Here is a 27,299-nt window from a genome sequence, read left to right as displayed (position 1 = left end):
AAATACTGGGGGCTGGTTCCCCTAATAATTGTTAATCTTACTCAGATAATATTATGAATAACATGTAAATGAAGCAGTTTGTGTGTATTTCTCTTGCTTGAAAGTGAGTGGTGTTTGACTTCTAATAAGTAACAGTTTTATTTACGTTCTTAGTACAGTTGGCCCTCTATCTCTGGGTTCCACATCTGTGGATTCAACCAACCATGAATCAAAAATAATTCAGAAAAAACAAATGATGGTTGTGTCTGTACTGAACATGTACAGATTTTTTTTTTCTTGTCATTATTTCCTAAACAATATAACAACTATTTATGTAGCATGTACGTTTATTAGGTATTTTAACTAATCTAGAGATGATTTAAAGTACATGGGAGATGTGCTTAGGTTATATGCAGATAACCATTTTATATAAGGGACTCCAGCATCCTTGGATTTGGTATCTAAGGGATTCCTGGAACCAGTCCCCCACAGATACTGAGGAAAGACTGTAATTTTGGATTGACTGAGAAAAAGAAGAAAGGAAACTCCAGTGATCACAAATCTTTCTAGAAAAGTGTGTTTGAAGGAGCATTTCTTTTTTCAGGATACTATGGAATTCATAAGAAGTTTTCAGTCAGAAGCACCATTGAAGAGAGGCGTTGTTTCAGCTCAAGATGCTTCACTTCAGGAAAGAGTGTTAGCTCAGGTAAATACGTGGCTCCTGAAGGCTTTTAAGACATGGACATATTATATTTCTCCTTTTTTATTTAATTACTGAAAATAGATTTCAATGAAAATTATTTTAACCTTTTTCTATAAGTAAGTGTACATGGTATATAGTATTCCTAAACTCTGACCTCATCATCTAAACGTATACAATATTTTCTTTTCTTGTGTCTAGTTGCGAGCTGCGCTGTATGGTATTCATGACATATTCTTTGTAATGGATGCAACTGAAAGAATGTCTATTCTACATCATGATCGAGAAGTTCGCAAAGAGAAAATGCTCAGGCAAATGGTATGTTACATGATTTCTAATGAATAGAGTTCTTCTGGGTTTAGGATAATTGATATTAAATGTCATTTTTGGTTGACTTCAGCACCCTTCTGATAATTCTTAAGCACAAGTAATTCCTGGAATTACTAGCAACATTTAAATCTGTAGATAGATTTAAAAGAATTACATAATTTAAGAATTACATATTGTTTTCTGCTTGGATTTTAGAGTTGAAGCTTTGAATGTTTTGCTCAGATGGCTTATACAGTCTATCAGCTGCTCCTGATTGAATTTTCTTGAATTCAGTTATAACATGGGTTTTACTTTTTTTGAAGTCTGAGTTAGAAAACAGGCTCCAGATTAATTTGAAGTATATCAGAGTTTGTGATTTGAATCAATTAGTGTAATTGGCAAAGGAAAAGCAAGCAAAATTTACATAATTCTAATTATTCTTAGAATTAGACTGCTTCAAAACTACAAAACAAGATGATTTAACTAAATTAAAAATGTTAGTAGAGAGAAGCTTTTCCAGGCAGTTTGGGATCATTCTGTATTATAATATAGTGGTATTAATTGGTACCAGTAGAGTTTGACATTACTTTTGTATATTAAAGGATAAAATGAAAAGTCCACGAGTGGCTCTTTCAGCTGCAACGCAGAAGTCTCTTGATAGGAAGAAATACATGAAGTAAGTTTTTTGTATCACGTCATGTTAGTTATCAAACCAATTAATTGTAGTCATCTGTTGGTCTATTTGCATATTTAAATTTAGAAGTAAAGAAGGGTTAATTTTTCTGCAGTTGAGCTGATAGAAATCCCCTTTATATAAAGAAATTTATTAAAATCAGGTGCTAAAATCTCATTTCATCTTAGATGAATTTATTTACTAAATTTGACAACATTCAACTCATATAACTGATAGTTGATCAATCTTAAAAACAGTTAATCTTTATGTTCAGTGACTAAATGTATGCTTTTTCTGATGTCCTAAAGGTTTCTGGGGAATAAAGACTTAATGGGAAAAATATCTTAGTAACTTCTTAAAAAATTCTTCTTTCTTGAATAGAGTCTTTAATATGCTTAGTACAGGTCTTCCAGTAGTACACCAGCTTCTAAATGATGATTTGTTTCTGTCTCCTGTATTACATTTGTAAGCATGTTTTCCTCCCTTCTCTAAATACATTATGTCCTTATTTTTATATTGTGTTAGAGCTGCTGAAATGGGAATGCCAAATAAGAAATTTCTGGTTAAACAAAATCCTTCTGAAACAAGGTGAGAAAAATCACTTAGTCTTAATGAGAGGCTTTTTGTTTTTTATAGAAAAAAAAAAATTGGCTGGGCACAGTGGCTCATGCCTGTAATCCCAGCACTTTGGGAAGCCAAGGCGGATGGATCACCTGAGGTTGGGAGTTTGAGATCAGCTTGACCAACATGGAAAACCCCGTCTCTACTAAAAATACAAACTTTGCTGGGCATGGTGGCACATGCCTGCAATCCCAGCTACTCAAGAGGCTGAGGCAGGAGAATTGCTTGAACCCGGGAGGCAGAGGTTGCAGTGAGCCAAGATCGTGCCATTGCACTCCAGCCTGGGCAACAAGAGTGAAACTCTATCTCAAAAAAAAAAAAATTTAAATCCCAAACTTCATTTTTGTTGACTTTGTTCTACTTGACATCAGTAGATAACTTCTTGCTGAATTGGGTGGGGGGTGGTCCTCAGGCTCAAGATTCATATGAATACCTGGCTGTCAGACCAGATGTATCTGGAGCTTTTGTAGGACATACTATCTGTGGTTGAAATTTTGAGCGTGATATGTCTTGAGTTCGGTTACACAGTCCAGAGGATCTTTGATACTTATTTAAAAACCTTAGAAAGCTAACTTAAGCTGGGCCAGGTGCAGTGGCTCATGCCTGTTATCCCAGCACTCTGGGAGGCTGAGGTGGGTGGATCACGAGGTCAGGAGTTCAAGACCAGCCGGGTCAAGATGGTGAAACCCTGTCTCTAGTAAAAATAAAAAAATAAAAAAATAAAAAAAGCCGGGTATGGTGGCACGTGCCTGTAATCTCAGCTCCTCAGGAGGCTGAGGCAGGAGAATTGCTTGAACCCGGGAGGCGGAGGTTGCAGTGAGCTGAGACTGCACCACTGTACTCCATCCTGGGCGATAGAGCAAGACTGTCTCAAAAAGAAAAACTAACTTAAATTGGCTGCAGTGGCATGCTTCTATGATCCCAGCTACTCGGGAGGCTGAGGCAGGAGGATAGCGTAACCCCAGGGGTTCAAACCAGTCGGGGTAACATAGTAAATAAGACCCATCTCAAAATAAATAAATAAATAAATAAATAATAATGAAAGCTAAAAAGTGAACTTGATTATTTCTGACCTGTTTTTTACTCCTGTAAAATGAGAGTGATACTTTCTTCTCTCACTGGTTTGAAAGGAAAAGTTAACTTTTGTAAAGTATATGTATAAGGAAATTATCTACAAGCACAAGGGTTAGTCTATATGTTGGACATTTCTTTGCCTGTAAAAACCTAAGGTTTGGACTCTTAGTGAGTAAAATGTAAGTATCATATTAATATGCTTTAGTCGATTTGTTCTGCTTTGTGGTAATATATAGGCCATGTTGCATAGTTGAATTTTACCTTATGATCATCATCTTTCATCCGTTGAAAGAAAATGGGAAAAAAGTGGAATTTATCCTTTTAAATTAATTTTTTATTTAATTTGTCAACAGAGTCCTTCAGCCAAACCAAGGACAGAATGCACCTGTTCATAGGCTACTTAGTAGACAAGGGTAAGAATGCCACACCACGGGTATTGAAAACTACGGAAACCAAGATTAGATTTGAGAGGGAAAAATAAATCTAGTGTTCTTTACATAAAGGATAATGGTTTTTCAAATGGGATTTTTTTCTTTATAGCATTGGGAAAGATGTTTTAAAGTTTTGTCTTCAAATGTAACCCTCTTGGTGTACTGTTGTGTATTCTAATTACTGTCTTATGTTGGCATGTTTTTACTTTTCATTTCATACCATTTTACTCATAAAGTATTTTAAATATCCATATAGTAAGTTCAGCATCACCGAAGTGATTCTCCAACAGAGTGTGACTCATGCTTATAGTCTCCTGCTGAAGCCAGAGTTTAGCTTTCCTTACTGTGCGCATGCATGAGACTTCAGTTCTTTTCAAGCTTATTTGTGCTTTGGACAGTTGATGCAATGTGATTGCTTTCTTTGAATTTTGAACATTTAGACCTTAATGCCAGTGACTTATTAATTTTTTTATATTCAATTAGAACCCCTAAGACATCAGTGAAGGGGGTTGTGCAAAATAGACAGAAGCCTTCACAGAGCAGAGTGCCTAACAGAGTGCCTGTTTCAGGTTTGTAGAAAATGAATTCCTGAAGCCCATTCAATAGAAGGAAGTGCACAAGCTGCCCCATAACTCAGGCCACAGAAGTGGAATAGATTGTCTTTCCTTGCCACCATAATTTTGGCATATTCATGGTCATCTTATTAGTGTTTTTTGGTCTTAGCATTGTATGGCAGTCAGGAAGTCTTAGTAAAAGTGTGATTCCAGTCTTGATATCTATAATGTTTCTATGGAAAGCACCATGTATTTTTCATTCTGAAAAAATTGTAGAATTTGCCATGCTTAATTCAGAAAACCTTTTTATTTAATGAATAAAAGATAATGATCATCTCTGGTGCTAAGTCTGTGCATTGTCTGTTCAGCTTGGGGAAGTGTGTCTACACATAAGGGGATAAAACTTTCTCCCTCAGACTATAAGATCACATGTGAATATGCCAGTGGGAGGAGGGCTTCATATTTTGCTCAGTCCGAGGCTTGAGCTAAATCTCTCCTTATGTTCATTATTTGAGGAGTAATGGCTAAACTAAAAACTGTGTTTTAAAATTCTGTTTATGGTGGCAAGAAGACAAACTCATTCTTGAGCTAATTCAAAGCTCTTAACCAAATGCTGTAATATTTTTTAGGTATCTTTGTTAAGATACTTTGATTAAGCTCACTTAAAAATTATGTGATCCATTTAAAAATACTTTCCAATTGTTGTGCTTTAACTATACTGCTTTCTAGACATTTACAAGAAACCTAAATTAATCACCAGGCATTGAAGATTCAACCTTTAATCAATTCTAATCTTTCCATTAATATACAATTAGGCAAATTTTAGAGCTTTTATTACTAAGTGATTTCCTTCAAATTAGGAGGAAACAAGCTATTGATCATAACTTTGAAATGATGGCTGACCTTTTGTATGTTTGTAGTGAATGTAATTCATAGTGTCACACATAGATAGGGTAATTTAAAAGGTCATCTTTGGAAATCATTGTGAGTGACAGTTAATGGAATTGTCTTAAAGGATTACATAGCTGAAGATACTGCTTACTCCAGAGGCAGTCAGAATAAGCTAGTTTGAAAGATAACCATTTGAAAGGACTCAGACCAAACACCAGACCTGTGGAATTTTAAGACATTTTCTGTTTTTCTCATGTTAATATTCTATATTGCACTGAAACCTAGCAAGTTGGAAAATCATTGAGGAATTAGTATTGTTTTGCCTGATATCAATTTACCACAGTGACTACTCTCCATGTTCTTTTCTCATGCATTTCATCTCCACTATTTGTCACTTGTGAACTTATAAGCAAAATGCAAGTACTGTTTTTATTCAGCAATACTCAACAGTATAAAGGATGTATAGGCAGTCATTGAAGTTAGTAACATACAATGAAGTTCATTATTTTGAACTATTGAGGTTTAATTGCATTGAAACATAATTATTAATACAAATGAACTTAACCCTTGAATTAACATGTACAATTAATATGTACCTAAACAAGTACAAAAATCTGTTGCTGTTGTTTTCTAAAGATTTACTTACACGTGAGTGCATATTTACACAATAGAAAGAGACTAAAGAATTGTATTCTTTTTTGTTTTTATTTTTATTTTGAGACAGAGTCTTGTTCTGTTGCCCAGGCTAGAGTGCAGTGGTGTGATCTTGGCTCACTGCAACCTCTGCCTCCCAGGTTCAAGCCATTCTCCTGCTTCAGCCCCCTGAGTAGCTGGAATTACAGGCGCGTGCCACCACGCCCAGCTAATTTCTTGTGTTTTTAGTAGAGATGGGGTTTTACCATACTGGCCAGGCCAGTCTCAAATGCCTGACCTCAGGTGATCCACCCACCTCGGCCTCCCAGAGCTCTGGGATTACAGGTGTGAGCCACCTTGTCTAGACAGAATTGTATTCTTTTATATAAACTGAGAGTTTGGGATACTGGCTGGTTAAAATGCTAACTATGAATCTGAACACAGGAATCCATTGTCGCTTTTTAAAATATTACTCTTTCCTGCTTAGAGTTTTAATGGTCTGAATTACGTTTTAAACAAATTTGAAATTATGTTTTGATTTGCTCTAAACAGAGGCAAATTCTTTGTTAAGCAATTTATAGAAAACTAATTTTTGTTATGATAGAATATCATACTCTTAGACTGAATTAGAATTCTAAAATGTTAAAGTACGCTGCAAAGCATTTAGTTATAGTTTTACAAACCTAAATTGCAATCTCTGATTTTATCGTAAGTGATCTTTGACTTAGTTTTAAAACACATTTCTTCATTTGATGTTTTGTGCTTGACTAGAGTTTATATAGTGAAATTCAGAAACCACTAATCAAAGCAGAGTAGGAGGTGGTCATGCAAAATGGCTAAGTAAAATAACACATCAGGTGGAACTGGGTTATCAGAGTTCTTCTAGCTCTGTTCGTTAGGCAAGTGCTCTCCTATGCCTCGGTTTTATTAGACTTAAAATGGTCATAACAATTTCTACCTCAGGATGATTCATATAATGATTAAATATGATAATGTATATTGCCTAGCTTAGTGTTTGTTCCAGAGTAAAAACTCATTAAATTGTATCATTATAGAAAACCTACCATTGAAAAGTAATACTAATTTTGCTCTATTTTTAGGAGTATATGCAGGAAAAATCCAAAGAAAGCGGCCAAATGTTGCGACAATTTAAGAAGACAACATTCATTAGGATAAAACTGGGGGAGGATTATTATCCATGTTATTTTCCCTGCCCAAGACTTTATTTAACCCTGGACTCTGTTTACACAGACAAAGTGACATCAGAAGGCTGAGCCCTTATCTGGATCATTTGGTCAGTTTGGTAATTCCTGCTCAACGCCCCTATTTTCCTCTTAATAATAAGTTTGGGTGAAGACAAATTAGTGTTTAGTAATTGCATCATCTCTGTGCTTACCTATACAAACCTAAGTTTGTTTTATATGCCCAGATGTCTACAGAGACCCTTTTTGTAAACATCAAGGATGTTTGGGTTTACTTTTACAGAATATTGAAAAGATAAGACAAATTATAAATAAGTTCTAAAACATAAATTTCATTATCTCTGCATAGTGATTTTTGAGTTAGATTCAAAGGGAACTTATTGCAGAAGAATCCCTTTCTCTCATTTTATAACTTTAAAAACTTGGATTAACCGCTCAAAGTCCACATTCTTTGACTTATAGTATAACCATGTAGCCAATTGTGGTCCACTAAAATCTACTACAGAAGTTAATGTGGGTCACCATTTTGGTCAGAAGCATACATTCCTGTGAACAACTAGTTGTTTTACAGAAATGTTAGGCTTCACGTTTGTTACCCCAGTACTGTTAGAAACATTTGTAGTAGGTTATAAGATCTTTCTGTGACGGGTAACAAATTTGGGGAAGACAGCACAATCTTCTTGAATGTAGCTCTTGGGAATGCATTATTACATCCATTTCTGTAAAATAATAATATGTTGCATGCAGTTATATTTTATATTTAGTCTGTATATTTTGTTCTTCATAGTCTGTTTTTTCTAGCATGCTTGATTTAGGAGAGAATAAAGGGCTATATAAATAATAAATCCAGATTTCAGGATAAGAATATTGCCTGGTTAAAATTCTGCGTTGCTTGAAGACACCCATGTTTAAGATTTTTCATCACTAACATATCCATTAAAAGTATCCATAAAAACTGGCCAGACAAGGTGGCTTACGCCTGTAATCCCAGCACTTTGGGAGGCCAAGGCGGGTGGATCACCTGAGGTCAGGAGTTTGAGACCAGCCTGACCAAACATGGGGAAACCCCATCTGTACTAAAAATACAAAAATTAGTCGGGCATGATGGTGCATGCCTGTAGTTCCAGCTACTTGGGAGGCTGAGAGAGGAGAATCGCTTGAACCTGGGAGGCAGAGGTTGCAGTGAGGCAAGATTGTGCCATTGCACTCCAGCCTGGGTAACAGAGTGAGACTGTCTCAAAAAAAAAAAAAAAAGTATCAATCAACAAATGTTACCAAGAAAACATGACTTCATGAGAGAGAATGTCACTATTAATTTATCATACCATAATAGATATCCAAAAAGGGCTTTGTGCTTTTCACATAAAATTGGGATAGTGTATATTTAATCTAATTTAAATTTTAAAGAGATACTGGTATTTTGAAAATGCAGCCTGTACATATTCTTAATATCCTTTTAAGAATACGGAGGTGAAAATTGTTTTCTCCAATTTTCTGTGCCATTTTAAATTTAACTTTGACATCCAGCTATAGACAGAAATAATAAGCCACCCTGGGTGTAAACTTGATTTTCTTTATTGAGATGTATCATGTATTGAATGAGTGAACTAGAAAATTAGAAGATGGTCAAAAAAAGTCCAAGTGACCCATTTTTTAAAATTTATAGGCAAAGTATCAAATTGTCTTCTTAATATGATAAACTGTGCTTTATCATTCTGAAAACTCAGGATACAGCTTATTCATAGCATTGTGGGTCTCTCCAGTAAGAAACATGCTAACAGTTTTGTGCACTCTTTGTGTGGTTAATGCAAATTAGTTAAAACAAATAGTATGTTTTGGAGACAGTTAAAACTAGCTTTAGAGGAAGGATGAGAAACTTGAGTGTGTTTTTAATTTAAAGATAAAAACGTGTGTTTTACACATTTTTTTGGTGTTCATAGCTTTTTCTCATACAAGTGCCAGACACTGTTTGGTGCTTTTGATTGATTTTTATTTATATACATTTTTTTGCTTATTTTTACTTTGAGTGGAATGTTCATTAATGTAAATTGTATTTATTTTTATACTTTTATTTTTACTAGTTTTGCTTCTAGGCAAAAAGCAAAATAAACTTTTCATCTTAAAGAAAATCTAGTTTGATTGTTTTTATTTACCAGGGGAAGGACTATTAAGAAATAGATAGGCCGGGCATGGTGGCTCATGCCTGTAATTCCAGCACTTTGGGAGGCCAAGGCGGGTGGATCATGAGATCAGGAGTTTGAGACCAGCCTGGCCAATGTGGCGAAATCCCATATCTACTAAAAATACAAAAATTAGCTGGGTGTGGTGGTGCCTGCCTGTAGTTCCAGCTACTTGAGAGGCTGAGACAGGAGAACTGCTTGAACCTGGAAGGCAGAGGTTGCAGTGAGCCGAGATTGTGCCACCTCACTCCAGAGCGAGACTCTGTCTCAAAAAAAAAGAAAAAAAAAGTATCAACCAACAAATGTTAAGAAAACATGCCTTCATGAGGGAGAATGTCACTATTAATTTATCATACCATTTCCAAAAAGGGCTTTGTGCTTTTCACATAAAATTGAGATAGTGTATATTTAATCTAATTTAAATTTTAAAGAGATACTGGTATTTTGAAAATGCAGCCTGTATACTTAATATCCTTTTAAGAATACGGAGATGAAGATTGTTTTCTCCAATTTTCTGTGCCATTTTAAATTTAACTTTGACATCCAGCTATAGACAGAAATAATAAGCCACCCTGGTGTAAACTTGATTTTCTTTATTGAGATGTATCATGTATTGAATGAGTGAACCAGAAAATTAGAAGATGGTCAAGAAAAGTCCAAGTGACCCATTTTTTTAAATTTATAGGGAAAGTATCAAATTGTCTTCTTAATATGATAAACTGTGCTTTATCATTCTGAAAACTCAGGATACAGCTTATTCATAGCATTGTGGGTCTCTCCAGTAAGAAACGTGCTAACAGTTTTTGTGTATTTTTTTTTGCGTGTGTGTAATGCAAATTAGTTAAAACAAATAGTATGTTTTGAAGATAGTTAAAACTAGCTTTAGAGGAAGGATGAGAAACTTGCGTGTTTTTTTAATTTAAAGATAAAAGCATATGTTTTACACATTTTTTTGGTGTTCATAGCTTTTTCTCATACAAGTGCCAGACACTATTTTGTGCTTTTGATGGATTTTTATTTATATACTTTTTTTTTGCTTATTTTTGAGTGGAATGTTCATTAATGTAAATTGTATTTATTTTTATACTTTTATTTTCACTAGTTTTGTTTCTAGGCAAAAAGCAAAATAAACTTTCATCTTAAAGAAAATCTAGTTTGATTGTTTTTATTTACCAGGGGAAGGACTATTAAGAAACAGATAGGCCGGGCATGGCGGCTCATGTCTGTAATTCCAGCACTTTGGGAGGCCAAGGCGGGTGGATCACGAGATCAGGAGTTTGAGACCAGCCTGGCTAACATGGTGAAACCCCGTCTCTACTAAAAATACAAAATTAGCTGGGCGTAGTGGTGCATGCTTGTAGTTCCAGCTACTTGGGAGGCTGAAGCAAGAGAATCGCCTGAGCCTGGGAGGCAGAGGCTACAGTGAGCTGAGATTGTGCCACTGCACTCCAGCCTGGGAGACAGAGCGAGACTCCATCTCGAAACAAAAAAGAAATAGATATTAGCCAGGCATGGTGGTTCACATCTGTAGTCCTAGGGACTCTGGAGGCTGAGGCAAGAGGATCACTTGAGCCCAGGAGTTACAGGCCCCAGTGAGCTATAATCGCACCACTGCACTCCAGTGTGAGTGAGGCTTTGTCTCCAAAAAAAAAAAAAAAAAAGAAAAAAGAAAAATAGATATTGAAAAGTATTTGGCCAAAACAAATATTGTATATAATCGTTCTTTACAATTACAAGTTCCATGAAAGATACATCTCATTATTTAATATATCCCCTGGGCCAGGTGCAGTGGCTCACGCCTGTAATCCCAACACTTTAGGAGGCCAAGGCGGAAGGATCACCTGAAGTCGGGAGTTTGAGACCAGCCTGGCCAACATGGTGAAAACCCATCTCTACTAAAAGTTGGACTTTTCAGAAGGTAAAACTCAAGCTGGAAATGTCTTAACTTATTAAGAGAGAGAAGCCTGCTAAGGGAAGGAGAGGGAGAAAAGAATACGAAGGTTGAAGCTCACATCAAGGCTGTTAATTTGCACAACTTTAAGAATCCTCCTCTTGTTACTGCCTAATCATGTAATGTGAGCCTAGGAAAAGGCTCCTCACCTTGACCTCTTATTGAGATGTTGCATGTGATAACATGCAAGGCTGTATGGGAAGAGCTCCTCGCTTTCCCCTGGCCACCCTTTAACCCTTGTTCACTTCCAGTGTTGGGAACAGTAGGTACGACTGGAAATACTTTCCTACCTATACTGAGCTGAACACTGGAGGGCCCGTTCCGGAGATGATCCTTTTCCCTGTCATAGGTCACCATCCCATGAACAACCACAGACCACCACCCCCGAATGAAAAGTAAGAGTTATAAAAACATTGAATGCCTTCTCTCTAAGGGACCATAATGGATAAGTAGGTTATAAAAATAATAATTTAAAAAAATTGTTTTTGAGACTGAGTTTCGCTCTTGTAGCCCAGGCTGGTCCTGAACTCCTGACATCAGGTGACCCATCGGCCTCAGCCTCCCAAAGTTCTGGGATCATAGGCCTGAGCCACCGCTCCCGGCCTAAAATAATTTTAAAAACGTTCTGGGGTCGAAATTGATATCCACCTTCCTAGAAACTGCTTTGCCAAGTTGGAGGAAATGCGAACCCTAATTTCCCCCCCGTGCATTATTGGCAGTCAATCATATTGGATCTAGGGCAGCCCTTGGTTGCTAGTCGTGGGAAGGGCATTCTGGAAGTGCCTAAAACCGCCCGCAAAGCAGTGGGTAAAGCAGCCGCCTAGAGGGGGCATGGCTGACCCACGCCAAACAGCGCATTAGCCGCAAAACCAGGTGCTGGCGGAACCTCAGTTTGCGTCTTCGCTCCGCCGCCTTCTGGAGTCCTTTCCGCCCCTAGAGGACGCAGGTGGGCTAAACAGCAGTCAAGCCCTTCACCATCATGACGCCCGCAGGCGGGACCACCCGGCACTGTAGACAGCTGCCCTTTACAATCATGGCTCACAGAAACTCTAGGGCACGCTGGCCGTGACCGACGCTGCTCCTCAGAAGCATGGCGCCGGCGGAAGTTGTAACCTGGGCTGTCCGGAGTGGGCAGCTGCCCCTCACAAGCATGGCGTCAGCTGAAAATGAAGTCTGTACTGTGCGGAGCGTCGCCTGCCCCTCACAAACATGGCGCCCGCAGAAGGTGCAGTGCGGACTTAGTGGGGCGGGGCAGGTGCCCTTCACAAACATGGCGGCCGGGGTTGAGGGGCGTGGCGGGGTCTGGATGGGAAGCCGAGCAGACGGCCCCAGAACAAGCGGTCATGTGACTGGGAAGATGGCGGTCTTTCCTTGGTAAGGAAGCAGCGGCGGGTGGGCTTCTGGGAGGGGCTGTTTTAGTTGTGATGGGGTCGGCCTGGGTCTGAGAGTGTGAATTCCTCTCTGTCTGGTTATGGTGGTCGACCGCCCACCCCCAAGTTGTCTTGACCGTAGAATCCCTGCCCGCTACCGCGGTTCAGTGGAGCAGTCTGAAGCCAGACGGGCGGGTTCTTGGTTCTCTCCCCGTCTGCTGCCTCTCTGCGCCTTCCACGGGTCCCTGTCCATTCATTCCTTAAAGAAGACTTGAGTTTCCAGGCTTCCGCGTCCCCAGAAGTTGGCGCGGGTTCTGGGGTCTCTGGATGAGGGTAATGGTGGGCTCAGCTCTAAGTCTGGACGAGTCGGGAGACCTGGCTGTTGGTCAGTGTCCTGAGCTCCTCTGTTCACCTGGAGACTTGCTTTTCTCATCTGTAAAATGGCCGCCATTCATCCTACCCTAAGCACAGCCCTCAGACTTATTCCTTGGCCTCAAGGAGCTCACAGTATAATGGAGCAGACACACAGTAGAGGGGATGTCCAAAGAAGGCATTCGGCTGAGGCACCAAGAAGGGAGTGATTATCCCCACCAAGGGGCTGGGGGAAGGCTTCAAAGAGGAACAGTTATTCCTGTTATTGGATCTAGGGCAGTTATTCCTTCAAAGAGGAACAGTTAATCCTCCAAATTGGGTCTTGGAGAATGAACAGGAGTTCACCATAGGGGAGGGCGTGGCGTGTGCGTGGTTGGCAGGCCCTTAGGTCCCTTGTGTGGAGTAGCTAGGAGTGAGTGGCTGAAGCGTCAGGGTTCAGCAGGTGGTATGTGTGTGAGTGAAGAACTTGAGCAAGTTTGTGTTGGTGATGATAGTGGGATTTGAGGACGGAGAATCTCTCAGAAAGCGAGATAATTTACTTTCTCTTCAAATGATGTGAAGTAGCTTAGATTAAATGAGCAAATGAAAGACCTTAGAAATAATCAGGTACAACCTTCTGCTTTTGTGCTTGACAAACAGTTGATTTCGTCTTATTCCTTTCACTTTTCCAACACTTAAGAGACTGCTTCCTTGACACGCTACATCAGCATTGAATGCCTCTGAGCACTTCCACGGCCTGAGTTTTCTTTCAGTTAATAGTCATGCTGGCTAGGTACGGTGGCTCACGCCTCTAATCCTAGCACTTTGGGAGGGCGAGGCTGGCGGATCACCTGAGGTCAGGGGTTCGAGACCAGCTTGGCCAACATGGTGAAACCTAGTCTCTACTAAAAACACAACAATTAGCTGGGTGTGGTGGCACGCACCTGTAATCCCAGCTACTCTGGAGGGTGAGGCAGGAGAATCGCTTGAACCTGGGAGGTGGAAGTTGCAGTGAACTGAGATCGTGCCACTGCACTCCAGCCTGGGCAACAGAGTGAGATTCTGTCTCAAAAAAAATAATAAAAATAAAAAAGTCATGCTAGCTTGACCAAAAAGCTTATCAAAAACATGGGAAACGTTTGACTTCAGCGGATTTATCTGGAGTTTGCAATAAAAAAATCCAGGGAGATGTTGTCTTAATCTCTGCATCCCAGTACATTTTTACCTTTGGCATTTTAATTTTATAAGCAGGCAAACAGGTGCCATAACGCTTTTATTGTTCAGGGTCTCTATAGTTCCTAATCTGGCCATGCGCTAAACATTTTGTTGTTGTAGCTTTTGTTGAGACGGAGTCTCACCCAGTCTTGAGTGCAGTGGCCTGATCTTGGCTCACCGCAACCTCCACCTTCGGGTTCAGGTGATTCTTTGCCTCAGTCTCCCGAATAGCTAGGATTACAGGCGCACACCCTCACGCCTGGCTAATTTTTGTATTTTTAGTAGAGACGGGGTTTCACCATGTTGGCCAGGCTGGTCTGGAACTCCTGACCTTAAGTGATCCGTCCACCTCGGGTTCCCAAAGTGCTGGGATTACAGGCGTGAGCCACCGCGCCTGGCCCGTGCTCTAAACATTTTCCTTCGAAGTGCACATTCATCTTTCTGTTTCCCTAATAGACTTCTTGCTCCTTAAAAGTTAAAAGGACTGGCTGGGCGCAGTCTCTCATGGCCTGTAATCCCAGCACTTGGGGAGGCCGAGGCGGGTGGATCACCTGAGGTCAGGAGTTCAAGACCAGCCTGCCCAACATGGTGAAAGCCCATCTCTACAAAAATACAAAAAGTAATCGGGCATGATGGCAGGTTCCTGTAATCCCAGCTACTTGGGAGGCTAAAGTGGGAGAATCGCTTGATCCTAGGAGAATCACTTGATCCCAGGAGGTGGAGGTTGCAGTGAGCCAAGATTATGCCATTACACTCCATCCTGAGCTACTGATTGAGACTCCGTCTCAAAAAAAAAAAAAAAAAAAAAAAAAAATGGAGTGAGTTTTGTCCATCTTTGTATGTGGCACCTAAAACATGATGGTGAGTGCTGAATAATATTTATGAATGAATGAGGAGACTGAGAAGGACTACAGAGGAGAAATGAGTTTCTGTCATTAAATTTGCATTTATCAAGTCCTTATTTTCTGTCAGACGCCACTCGTAAAGTGTATAACGTGTAACGTCATTTGGTTCTTAAAACAACCCCATGTTTTGGATGAAGAAATAGAGGCAGAGAAATGAAGCAGTTTACTTAAAATAATTAGCCCCACAAGGGATAGCTGAGGTTTGGAAGCCAGAGGCTATGATAGTAATCATCCTTGTCAGCTGGACCTCAAATCTATATATCCTGGGCTGAGGTTTCTGGCTTGCGGGGTTCCCCAAATCCCACTGCCTTGTCATGAGTCTCCCCAGGAATGCCTCTTTTTAGCCACAGTTTTTGCTATCCCTGCTGTATTTTGGCCTGGCTAGGAGATGAGATGTCCTGTATACCCTAGATCACATTTTCCCTTTAATCCTGTGGTTATAGCACACTTGAAAATACCACCCTTTGGGCCAGGCAAGGTGGCTCATGCCTCTAATCCCAGCACTTTGGGAGGCCAAGGCCGGTGGATCACTTGATGTTAGGAGTTCAAGACCAGCCTGGCCAACATAGTGAAACCCTGTCTCTACCAGAGGGGAAAAAAAAAACATTCCTCAGTCATGGTGGCGGGTACCTGTAGTCCCAGCTACTCCGGAGGCTGAGGCAGGAGATTTGCTTGAACCCAGGAGGCAGAGGTTGCAGTGAGCTGAGACCGCGGCACTGCACTCCAGCCTGGGTGACACAGTGAGACTCTGTCTCAAAAAAGGAAAAAAAAAAAAAAAAAAAAAAAAAAAAAAAAACCAACCCTTAGAGTCAGAATCACTACATCATTTTAAGAGTTTTTTATGTGTAGCGGTGAAGGGGGCTGGGTAATATTGTGATTGTGGAAGAAAAAGCTGTGTGGTCCGATTATGTGATTAGTAACCAAAAAGTTATTTGAGAATTAAAATAGTTGGGCAAAGCATTTAGTGGATTTTGGTGTTTCCAGTATAAGGAGATTAATCTGGTTAATCATAGTGGGATTTCTGTGTATCCATATGATCAGGGGTAAATAATTTAAAAATAGGCTGTTGTCAGCCTTTCATGTGCATATAAACCACCTGAGGATTTCGTTAAAATGCAGATTCTGATTCTGTAGGCGTGGGGTATTTTAGCCCACCCAGGTGACGTCATTGCTGGTGATGTGTGAACCACACTTTGAGTAGCCAAGGGCTAAGCCCAGCCAATAGTGGAGGTGTGAAATGGTGGCCTTTTCTCCTGTGGCAGGTGCCAGTGATCCAGACAAGCCCCTCACGTTGCTGGGGGTTGGAATTATGGGGAATTTTTACCAGTTTATATCAACTATATTAGCAAAAAGAAAAGGAATGATTTTTGAGGAAATGCCCACAAGAGGTCGCTGTTAGCCTTACCAAAGATCCAGAGATTAAAGAAAATGCTTTAACATCTCAGACTTAGGGATCAGAGAGCAAATTTAAGGAAATTATCAAAGAAGTGGTAGAAAATCAAAATATGATGGTTTACTGTGGGCTTTCAGGAAGGAAAAAACATTTTAAGATTTATTTCCACAAGCAGTATTTTTTTTTTTTTTTGAAACGGAGTCTTGCAGTGCCGTGATCTCAGCTCACGGCAACGTCCCCTCCTGGGTTCAAGCAATTCTCATGCCTCAGCCTCCCGAGTATCTGGGATTACAGTTGTGTGCCACCACGCGTGGCTAATTTTTTTGTGTTTTTAGTAGACACGTGGTTTTGCCATGTTGGCCAGGCTGGTCCCGAACTCCTGACCTCAGGTGATCCACCCACCTCGGCCTCCCAAAGTGCTGGGATTACAGGCGTGAGCCACTGCGCCCGGCCCAGAAGTGGCATTTTTTCACCACCATCCCCCTTTTTTAAAAAAATAAAATTCGTTCCAAAACTTCACTCTTTTAAGGGAAATAGACATATGCTTAATTTTTAAAGTTCTCAACATGACCTGTAGATAATCTATGGAACTACTGAATCTGATTCTGTTGCTGCTCTCACTTTTGACAAGATACCAGCACTCTAACAGCCTCAGCTTCTTCATCTGAAAAATGGGCATAGTACCTATCTCATTGGGTTGATTAAATGAGGAAATGGAGGTAAAGGCTGGCCCAGAGCCTGGTATATAGTAAGTGCATAATAAATGAGAGCTGTTATTTGGTTGTTGCATATGAAGTCATATTTCTGTTTTGATCTAGCGTTTGCTCAGCTGTTGAATGTTAGTAATTCATTAGAATTACTAATGGTACAGAAAACACATTTGGAATTGACTTTCCTGTCCCATTAAATTTCCTGCTTTGTTAAATGAACCTTTCAACATTCTACTTTTCTTGACAACAGATAAAATTAAGAGTCATTTGAGGCTGGGCGTGGTGGCTCACACCTATAATCCCAGCACTTTGGGAGGCCAAGGTGGGCAATTCACTTGAGGTCAGGAGTTCTAGACCAGCCTGGCCAAAATGGTGAAAGCCTGTCTCTACTAAAAATACAAAAATTAGCCAGGCATGGTGACACACACCTGTAATCCCAGCCACCTGGGAGGCTGAGGCAGGAGAATTGCGTGAATCCAGGAGGTGGAGATTGCAGTGAGCCGAGATCATGCGACTGCACTCCATCCTGGGGGACGAAGCAAGACTCCATCTCAAAAAAAAAAAAAAAAAAAAAAAAAGTTATTTGAAAAGAGGAAAAGTGTGATTTGATATTTTAAACTCCATCTTGACCGTTGATGATCCTTATTCAAATTTATCCTTTGGGGTTTTGTTTTTTAATAAATCAAGGATGGCCTGATAGCATCCTTGATGGGATGGGAGTTTAGAAGAATTTTTTTTTTTTTTTTGAGTTGGAGTTTTGCTCTTGTTGTCCAGGCTGGAGTGCAATAGTGAGATCTCGGCTCACTGCAACCACCGCCTCCCAGGTTCAAGCGATTCTCCTGCCTCAACCTACCTAGTAGCTGGGATTACAGGCGTGTGGCACCACGCCCAGCTAATTTTGTATTTTTGGTAGAGACGGGTTTCTCCATATTGGTCAGGCTGGTCTCGAACTCCTGACCTCCGGTGATCCGCCCGCCTTGGTCTCCCAAAGTGCTGGGATTACAGGCACGAGTCACTGTGCCTGGCCATGCAAGAATATTTCATAGGTAATTTCAATTGCAATCTTTTGGAAGATGAAGTTAGTGTATATTTTGTAAATATGATCCCAGAGGGACTAGGCAAATTATTGTGAAAGGGATTGTCCCTTAAAAAAAAAATAAAAGTAGAACTGGTTCATTATTGTCAACCAGCCTTTCTCCTCCTTTCCTACACTCAAAGCCAAGTTCATGTAGAAAGGATAGAAATGAAATGACATGGGAGCTCAATTCGTTTGTACTGGCTTGGGTTTCTGGGTTAATGGAGGATTTTGGGTAAAGCTGACTAGTTGCATGGCACAATTAGATCTGGGGTGCCAGTATTTCATGCAAAGGTTAATAAAGTTGAGAATCTAAATGGGAGCAGAAGGTGGCGCAGGGGGATGAATTTAAGGGACTTGGAGTCCAAGGAAAGTCCCTGTGCTCTTTGAGGTTCCTCTTTCCCTAAAGTGGGTTGGGGGAGACAAGAATTGTCCCGTGTGCCCAGGAAAGCTGATTTTCTGGGTTGTGATATTTTACAAATGAGAAGTGCACATGTCTTTTGTTAAAGAAAAATTATTGGCCGGGCGCAGTGGCTCATGCCTCTAATCCCAGCACTTTGGGAGGCCGAGACAGGTGGATCACCTGAGGTCAGGAGTTCAAGACCAGCTTGGCCAACGTGGTGAAACCCCGTTTCTAATAAAAAATACAAAAATTAGCGGGGCGTGGGGGTGTGCTTATGGTCCCAGCTACTCGGGAGGCTGAGGCAGGAGGATGGCTTAAACCTGAGATGTGGAGGTTGCAGTGAGCTGAGATCGCACCACTGCACTCCAGCCTGGGCAACAGAGCGAGACTCTGTGTCAAAAAGAAAAACAAAACAAAAGTATTATTCATGGTGCTTGTTAAAGGAGATGAGACAGGCTTATTCTGGGCTGCTGCTACAGTGGGGTTTTGCAATAGGGGACAGAGATTCGCCTCAGCTTCTAATGCAACAAGAAACAGTGGGAATTTGTAGCCAAGTAGGGGTAGAAGAAGAATTTGATCAGATATTGAGGGCGATTGGATATGGAGGGGGATTCTGGCTCAATCAACTTGACAGAATTCTTGCTAAAGCTTGGTGGTGCAAAAACAAACATGGAAATCCAATAGCTAAGCACTAGCTGGGGAGAACTCAGAGGAACCTGCCCGGAGTTTGGTCAAGGAGAGACTGTCACTTTCCATACTGGCTGAGGTGTTCTCCTGCTTGGAGAGTCAACGGAGGAGATGAGAAAGGGGTCAAATGGGTTAACTTGTCTAAGACTTTGTGGCCCTGACGTTCTGTGACTATGGTAGCTTTTAAAATTATATGTGGATACACACATTGCATAAAAAACTTGGTTAAGTATGTGAGTTAAAAAAAAATTTTTAAACCATAACCTATGAAATTAAATTCTCAGATCTTCATAATAGAGATTAAGAAATGTAAAGACAATCATTTAAAAACATTTTCTGCCTTCCCCCGCTCCTGTATTCCTCTCCTTCCGATTTTTTTTTTTTTCTTTTTAAGAGGGAGGGACTCCTTCTGTTGCCCAGGCTGGAGTGCTGTGGTGTGATCATAGCTCACTGCAGTTCTGAACTCCTGGATTCAAGCAATCCTCCCACCTCAACCTCTAGAATAGCTGGGACTCCAGGCACACACCACCACACTCAGCAAATTTATGTGTTTATTTATTTATTTATTTTGTAGAGATGGGGTTTCGCCATGTTGCCCAGATCTGGTTTCAAACTCATGGGCTCAAGCAGTCCACCCATGTGTGCCTCCCAAAGTGCTGGGATTACAGGCGTGAGCCACCATGCCCGGTGGAGAGAATTTCTTAAAAGGAAACGGATACTTTATTTTCAGAGGAGCAACAATAAGACTATTATTGCAGCACAAAGATGAGCACAGAAGACACAGGGACAGTATCTTCAAAATGCTCAAAGAAGGCTAGGCGCAGTGGCTCATGCCTGTGATCCCAGCACTTTGGGAGGCTGAGGCAAGAGGATCTCTTGAGCCCAGGAGTTTAAGACCAGCCTGGGAAACATAGGAAGACGCCATGTCTCAAAAAACTCAAAAAAAAAAAAAAGTAAAAGGAAAAGTTCTTTTTTATTTCTATACATTTTACTGTAAAGGTTCCAGGTGTGTTTTGTTTGTTTGCTTTTGTACTTGTCCTGCTTGGGCCACAGATGTTTCTTGAGGCTGTAGCTTGATGTCTTTCTTGGGTTTTGGAAAAGTTTTACCTATTATCTCTTCAGAGACTGTTCTTGCACACTCTCTCTCTCCTCCTCTTTGGAATTCCAGTTATATGTGTGTTAGGCCTTCTCTTCACATTCTTTGCGTCTTTGAAATTCTGCCTGTCTTCCTGTGCTTTTTCCGCTCCATGCTTCAGTCTCCCCCTTTATTTTCCAGCTCACGAATCCTTTCTCTTGTTGAACCCTCAAGAAACCAATGAAAACACCCGTGAGCTCTTCATCTCCTTTCTGCATGGCTCCTCCCTCTTGCCCTATGCAGCTTAATGGGCGAATACCTTGAGGGGAAATCTGGGCTGGATTTCTGTCTTCCTTGTGCTCTCTGCTCTTCCCCCTGGCTGTCTTGATAGCCCTGAACTCCTGTGAAGCTCTGTGAGGTTTCCTTAGAGCCCTTTTAGCTGCTCTCCTGTTTCACAGCTGCCCTCTGCTTGGCGTCAGCTTCTTGTCCCATGCTGAGAATTCACAAATGCCCTGTGCGGGAAAGCTGGGCAAAGAGTGTTAGAGTCACCTTAGTGAGTTTCCCTTTGTTCTGGTGTGTGGCATGACAAGTCCAGTATGCTGGCAACTCTTTATACCTTCGAACATACATTTTTTTTTTTTTTTTTTTTTGAGACAGAGTCTCACTCTGTCCCCCATGCTGGAGTGCAGTGGCATGATCTCGGCTCACTGCAACCTCTGCCTCCTGGGTTCAAGCGATTCTCCTGCCTCAGCGTCCCAAGTAGCTGGGATTACAGGCATGTGCCACTACGCCCAGCTGATTTTTTGTATTTTTAGTAGAGATGGGGTTTCACTGTGTTAGCTAGGATGGTCTCGATCTCCTGACCTCATGATTCGCCCGCCTCAGCCTCCCAAAGTACTGGAGTTATAGGCATGAGCTACCATGCCCTGCCAAACAGATTTGTGTTTTGTTTCTTGTTTGCCATGGAGTCTCGCTGTGTGGCCCAGGCTGGAGTGGAGTGCTGTGATCTCCATTCACCATGGACCTCCACCTCCCAGGTTCAAGTGATTCTTCTGCATCAGCCTCCCAAGTAGCTGGGATTATAGGCATGCACCACCACACCCACCTAATTTTTGAATTTTTAGTATTTTTAGTAAAGATGGGGTTTTACCATGTTGGGAACTCCTGACCTCAAGTGATCCGCCCACCTAGGCTGCCCAAATTGCTGGGATTACAGGTGTGAGCCACTGTGCCTGGCCAAAAAATTTGTTTTTAAATGTAGTTTTCTTTTTGACTTTGGTGGGCATGTTGTGCTGTTTTAAACTACCTTGTCATTGAGGAGGTCTCATCAGAAGTTTTTAGTGTTTTAAGTACCCCCATCCACTAATTGGCTTTGTTTTGCTGTTTACCAGGCACTCCAGGAACAGGAACTACAAAGCTGAATTTGCATCATGCCGACTGGAGGCTGTACCATTGGAGTTTGGGGACTATCACCCTCTGAAACCCATAACTGTAAGTTTTGTTAAGGGTCTTTGTGAATGATATTCTTATCCCTTGAAATGAAAGACAGTCTTCATGAGTCTTTTCCATTTTGCCAGTGGTAATCATTTTTGCATATTTGATTTTTTTTCTTTTTTCCAGACAGAGTCTTGCTCTGTCGCCCAGGCTGGAGTGCCGTGGTGGCTCAATGCAACCTCTGCCTCCTGGGTTTAAGCGATTCTCCTGCCTCAGCTTCCCGAGTAGCTGGGACCGTAGGCACACGTCACCATGCCTAGCTAAGTTTTTGTATTTTTTTAGTAGAGATGGGGTTTCGCCATGTTGCCCAGGCTGGTCTTGAACTCCTGAGCTCAGACAATCTGTCCACCTCCGCCTCACCAAGTGCTAAGTGTGAGCCACCGCACCCAGCCTGATTTTTTTTAAAAATGTTTTTATTATTTATTTATTTTTGAGATGGAGTCTCACTTTGTAGCCCAGGTTGGAGTGCAGTGGTACGATCTCAGCTCACGGCAACCCCTGCCTCCCAGGTTCAAGCGATTCACCTGCCTCAGCCTCCCAAGTAGCTGGGATTACAGGCATGCGCCATCACGCTTGGCTAATTTTTGTTAGTTTTTGTATTTTTAGTAGAGACGGGGTTTCGCCATGTTGGCCAGGCTGGTCTCGAACCATTGACCTCAGGTGATCCACCCGCCTTGGCCTCCCAAAGTGCTGGGATTACAGGAGTGAGCCACTGCACGTGGCCTGCATATTTAAATCAACTAGTTTGTTCACTGCCTCTTTTTTGTAATATTGGCCTCGCCCAGCACCATTTTTACTCCCTTGCTTCCTCCTTAGTGAGGTTGCCATGTGAATGGGATGACTTTGTTCCTGATTTGGCTGTGTCAACAAAATGTATCTTGACTTTTAATTTTTGTATTTGGAATATAAGAGTCACTGTAATTGCCAGCAGAGAGTGCTGTCCTGAATAGCATGTTAGTCTATCTGTGGGTTTATTTAAAAAATAAAATGAAAGCAGGCAAGAGGCTTGGCTGGTTCCTCTCTGCCAGGTCGGTACTGTCTTTTTAGCAAGTAATAGAAACTATGCGGTTGTCATGTTGGGGAAAAGATGTGATTGTCAGCCTGGAGGCTCTGGGAATATATGGAGACGATTGCATAAGGCAGAAGACCCCAAGACTGCGATTCAGCCTCCCGGGACCCCTCAATCCCCATGTTGTTGTGTGGCTGTGGGTGACCTCACCACAGCCACAGTTGCGTTCATTCTCGGGTGCCCGTTCCCCATGTTAAAATAAAATTCTTGGCCAGGCTTCATGCCTCATACCTGTAATTTCAGCACTTTGAGAGCCTGAAGCGGGTGGATCACCTGAGGTCAGGAGTTTGAGACCAGCCTGGCCAACATGGCAAAACTCCATCTCTACTAAAACTACAAAATTTAGCTGAGCATAGTGGCGTGTGCCTGTAGTCGCAGTTACTCAGGAGACTAAGACAGGAGAATTGCTTAAACCAGGAGGCAGAGGTTGCAGTGAGCCAAGATCGCGCCACTGCACTCTAGCCTGGGCGACAGAGAGAGACTCCATCTCAAAAAATAAAAAGAAAATTCTCAGCCAAATTAAATTTAATGGAGCTTAATTGAGCAAAAAATAATTCATGAATCGGGCAGCCTCCTAAGCCAGAGTAGGTTCAGAGAGACTCCAGCACAGTCACGTGGTAGACGAAGATTTATGGACACAAAAAGGAAAGTGACATTCAGAAAACAGAAGTGAGGTACAGAAACAGCCGGGTTGGTTACCGTTCAGCATTTGCCTTATTTGAACCCAATTTAAACACTTGTCTCCCGGCACCTTTTTTCTTTTTTTTTTGAGACGAAGTTTTACTCTTGTTGCCCAGGCTAGAGTGCAATGGCGCAATCTCAGCTTACTGCAACCTCTGCCTCCCGGGTTCAAGTGATTCTCCTGCCTCAGCCTCCTGAGTAGCTGGAACTACAGGTGCCTGCCACCCTGCCAGGCTAATTTTTTTGTCTTTTTAGTAGAGACAGGGTTTCCCTATGGTGGCCAGGCTGGTCTCAAACTCCTGACTTCAGGTGATCCGCCCGCCTTGGCCCCCCAAAGTGCTGGGATTACAGGTGTGAGCCACTGTGCCTGGCCCAGTTGGCCCCCTTTAATTGACCTAATTGGCCAAAACTTGGTGATTGGCACAAGAGTAGGTTACAGTCTGTTTACACGTCCAGTGGAGTTATAGTTCACTATGTGCAGAGAAACCTTTAGGCCAAAGTTAAAATACATAAGGAGACAGCTGTAGGCTAAACTTCATTTAACACCCATGCCATAACAGAATAGCTGCGAAGAGCTGCTGCAGCTCCAGGCCTATCCTGTTAGATTGGCAACATCGGCGGCAGGAAAATGCTTTTCTCGAGCAGTTTTCATTGACCCACTTTTGTTATGCGCCCTACCCTGAACGAGCATTGGTGACCTGCTGTATAGAAGAAGTTGATAGATTGGGGTAGGTCTAAGGCTCACCTTGGGAACTGAGAGCAGAGTTCACTCCACCAGGCCTGTGGAAACTGAGTATGGGGGAGAGATGTTTTTCCAGATAAAAATCGGGGTATTAAGTATTAGGCCTGTGAGGTGGAGGAATGTGTGCCAGAAGACAAAAACAGCAAATGTATACCAATGGGAGGTGCTTCTCTGTCTCCCCTAGACTGCAGTTCAACTCCATTCAGGCAGCCGTCACTGGCAGTTGGCATCTGACTTGACAGGTTTGAGGGCAAAGTCCTCAATGAGACAGCCCTGGCCCACTATGGTGGCTCATGCCTGTAATCCCAGCACTTTGGGATGCTAGATGGGAGGATCCCTTGGGCCCAGGAGTTTGAGACCAGCCTGGGCAACATAGTGATACCCCACCTCTACAAAAAGTAAAAAAAAAATTAGCAGAGTGTGATGGTGTGCTTGTAGTCCCAGCTACTCGGGAGACTGAGGCAGGGAGATGGCTTATGCCCAGGATGTTGAGGGTACAGTGAACTGTGATCACACCATTGCACTCCAGGCTTAGTGACAAAGTGAGACTTTGTCTCCAAAAAAAAAAAAAGACGTCTTCACTTCAGACACTCCAACTTTGCTACACATTGGGAGTTCCCATGCCTCCCTCCTTCATGTTCAATAATTTGCTATAATGGCTCACAGAACTAGGGAAACATTTACTTATACTTACCAGTTTATTATTAAGGATATTACAAATAATACAGCCAGATGAAGAGGTACGTAGGGTGAGGCCGGGGGGAAGGGGCGCACAAAGCTTTCATGTCGCCTCCAGGTACCTCGATATGTTCTTGTTCACCTACCTGGAAGCTCTTCAGACCCTATTTTATTTATTTATTTATTTATTTATTTATTTATTTATTTATTTTAGACAGGGTCTCACTGTGTCACCCAGCTGGAGTGCAGTGGCACAATCTCAGTCCACTGCAACCTCTGCCTCCCAAAAGCCCATTTTTTGTGGGTATTTTTGGAGGCATCGTTGCATAGGCATGATTGATTATTAACTCCATCTCCAGCCCTCTCACCTTCCCAAAGGATGGGGAATGGGGCTGAAAGCTCCAAGATTTTAATCATGGCTTGGTCTTTCTGGTGACCAGACCGCGTCCTGCAGGGTTGGTCTTTCTGGAGTCACCAGACCGCAAAAGAGTCCTGCAGCTCTGCAGGAGCCCACTGGGTCACCTTATTAGGCAAAAGATGCTCCTGGGGCCACCCTGAGATTGAATGACAGAGCCCACTGGTGAGTGCAGGATTGGCATGGGGAGCTCCTCCCCCCCCCCCCATCGGTTGCATAGCCCTGATGTCAGGCAAAAGGACTTTTAGGAGCTCTGGTGACCAGCGTCCTGCAGGAGCCACAGGAGCCCACTGGGAGTCACCTTATTAAGGCAAAAGATGCTCCTTCACCCAGGGAATCTTCCAAGGTATTAGGAGCTCTGTGGCAGGAACTGGGGCCAGAGACCACATAAATTTAACAGCCTGGAGTGCAGTGGTGTGATCTCGGCTCACTGCAACCTCTGCCCCCTGGGCTCCTGCCATCCTCCCACTTCAGCCTTCTGAGTAGCTGGGACCGCAGGCATGTACCATCACACCTGGATTATTTTCATATCTTTTGTAGAGATAGGATTTCGCCATGTTGCCCAGGCTGGTCTCAAACTCCTGGCTTCAAGTGATCCTCCTGCCTCAGCACCCCGAAGTGTTGGGATACAGGCATGAGCCACTGCACCCAGCAGAAAACTTTTATGAGGTGTTCAAGGGAGAAAGACAAAAAAAAAGTATCTGGTTAAAGTAGAAATTCCCTACTTAGAGGTTAGTTGTCGGTTTTGATTGGCCAGTCTCTAGTTAGCAGGTAGTTGGCGATTTGCAACTGATTAAGCTTAAGTTCCATTTTACTACTTATATTGAGTTGGATTTTGGTTTGCTACATAGGGAACCCCAGGTGCCGTAGCCTTCTCAGTCCAGTGACCTCTCAATTAATTTTTTTAACACTTCCTAACCCTAACTTCCTACTTTCCTTTCCTCGACAGCTGTGATCCTGAGTCATGTCCATTTGTCACAAAAAAATAAGCATCCCCTGCAGATGGATAAATCTCTGCTGTAAATGAACCATCCATTCAACTACCAGAATGGGAGGAAAGTACCCACTGGAGTGTTTCCCTGGGGAGAGTTGTGGGAGCTCCGTTTTACCTCCAGAAATTTTCCTCATAGGTCACAGAATCAAAGACGAAGAAAGTGAACCGGAAAGGAAGCACTTCTTCCACATCCTCCTCCTCCTCCAGCTCCGTGGTGGACCCGCTGAGCAGCGTCCTGGATGGGACTGACCCCCTCTCCATGTTTGCAGCCACTGCTGACCCCGTAGCCTTGGCAGCTGCCACGGTAAGCACCCCGGCCATGGTTGTCCAGTGAGGGTCAGTTTTGTGGGTACAGGAATGGGTGGTTTTCTCCTGTCCTGCCCTTTTTTTTTTCTCTAAGAGACAGAGTCTCACTCTGTCACCTGGGCTGGAGTGCAGTGGTGTGATCGTGGCTCACTGTAGCCTCCAACTCTGGGCTCAAGCAATTCTCCCAGCTCACCCTCCTGAAAAGCTGGGACTACAGGTACACACTGCTATGCCTGGTTAATTTTTTATTTTGTTGTAGAGGCGGGGTCTTGCTATGTTGCCCAGGGTGGTCTCATACTCCAAGCCTCAAGCGATCCTCCCACCTGAGCCTCCTAAAGCTTCTTCCCCTTTTTTAAGTTGCACAAATAATGCACACAGTACATTCTGGTTGCAACAGTTCAGGTCATCCAGACGTGAGAGGCTGGTGTAGCTCTGGGAAGTAGGTCTTTTTCTTTCTTCTTTTTTTTGAAAGATTTTAAAGTTTATTTTTAGTTTTAAATTTCACTTAATGTTTTTTGAGATAGCCTTGGTGTGTCAC

General features: G+C 42.2%; 4 protein-coding genes across 13 annotated transcripts in view; 3 read left to right on the top strand and 1 right to left on the bottom strand.

The window, feature by feature from the left end:
- The window catches only part of CCP110 (centriolar coiled-coil protein 110), a 30,071-nt gene extending 20,875 nt beyond the window's left edge, over positions 1-9,196 (top strand). For 4 of the 8 annotated variants that reach the window (XM_050775002.1, XM_050774995.1, XM_050774996.1 and 1 more), the window contains 7 exons: positions 584-685; positions 881-997; positions 1,591-1,664; positions 2,187-2,249; positions 3,710-3,769; positions 4,271-4,356; positions 6,966-9,196. In XM_050775002.1, coding sequence (XP_050630959.1) covers positions 584-685; positions 881-997; positions 1,591-1,664; positions 2,187-2,249; positions 3,710-3,769; positions 4,271-4,356; positions 6,966-7,018 — 555 coding nt within the window. In that variant the 3' untranslated portion in view covers positions 7,019-9,196. The remainder of the gene's footprint in view (positions 1-583; positions 686-880; positions 998-1,590; positions 1,665-2,186; positions 2,250-3,709; positions 3,770-4,270; positions 4,357-6,965) is intronic. The other 4 variants (XM_050774998.1, XM_050774999.1, XM_050775000.1 and 1 more) reach the window with 2 other exon arrangements.
- The window catches only part of IQCK (IQ motif containing K), a 959,718-nt gene that overhangs the window by 646,578 nt on the left and 285,841 nt on the right, over positions 1-27,299 (top strand). The window lies entirely within an intron of this gene.
- GDE1 (glycerophosphodiester phosphodiesterase 1) overlaps positions 1-27,299 on the bottom strand; it is a 241,834-nt gene that overhangs the window by 43,786 nt on the left and 170,749 nt on the right. The window lies entirely within an intron of this gene.
- The window catches only part of VPS35L (VPS35 endosomal protein sorting factor like), a 149,534-nt gene continuing 134,642 nt past the window's right edge, over positions 12,408-27,299 (top strand). For 2 of the 3 annotated variants that reach the window (XR_007722281.1, XM_050775006.1), the window contains exons 1-3: positions 12,462-12,572; positions 21,774-21,873; positions 26,592-26,759. Coding sequence is in view for 2 of the 3 variants with exons in the window: in XM_050775006.1 (XP_050630963.1) it covers positions 12,469-12,572; positions 21,774-21,873; positions 26,592-26,759 (372 nt within the window). In the remaining variant the exon portion in view is untranslated. Of the gene's footprint in view, positions 12,573-21,773; positions 21,874-26,591; positions 26,760-27,299 lie in introns of all 3 variants that reach the window. The other variant, XM_050775005.1, reaches the window with a different exon arrangement.

Source organism: Macaca thibetana, chromosome 20, assembly GCF_024542745.1.
Source record: "Macaca thibetana thibetana isolate TM-01 chromosome 20, ASM2454274v1, whole genome shotgun sequence".
In the NCBI taxonomy this organism is placed as follows: Eukaryota; Metazoa; Chordata; class Mammalia; order Primates; family Cercopithecidae; genus Macaca; species Macaca thibetana.
The sequence above is the reverse complement of the archived record's forward strand: the minus strand, read 5'-3'. Positions and strand labels throughout refer to the sequence as shown.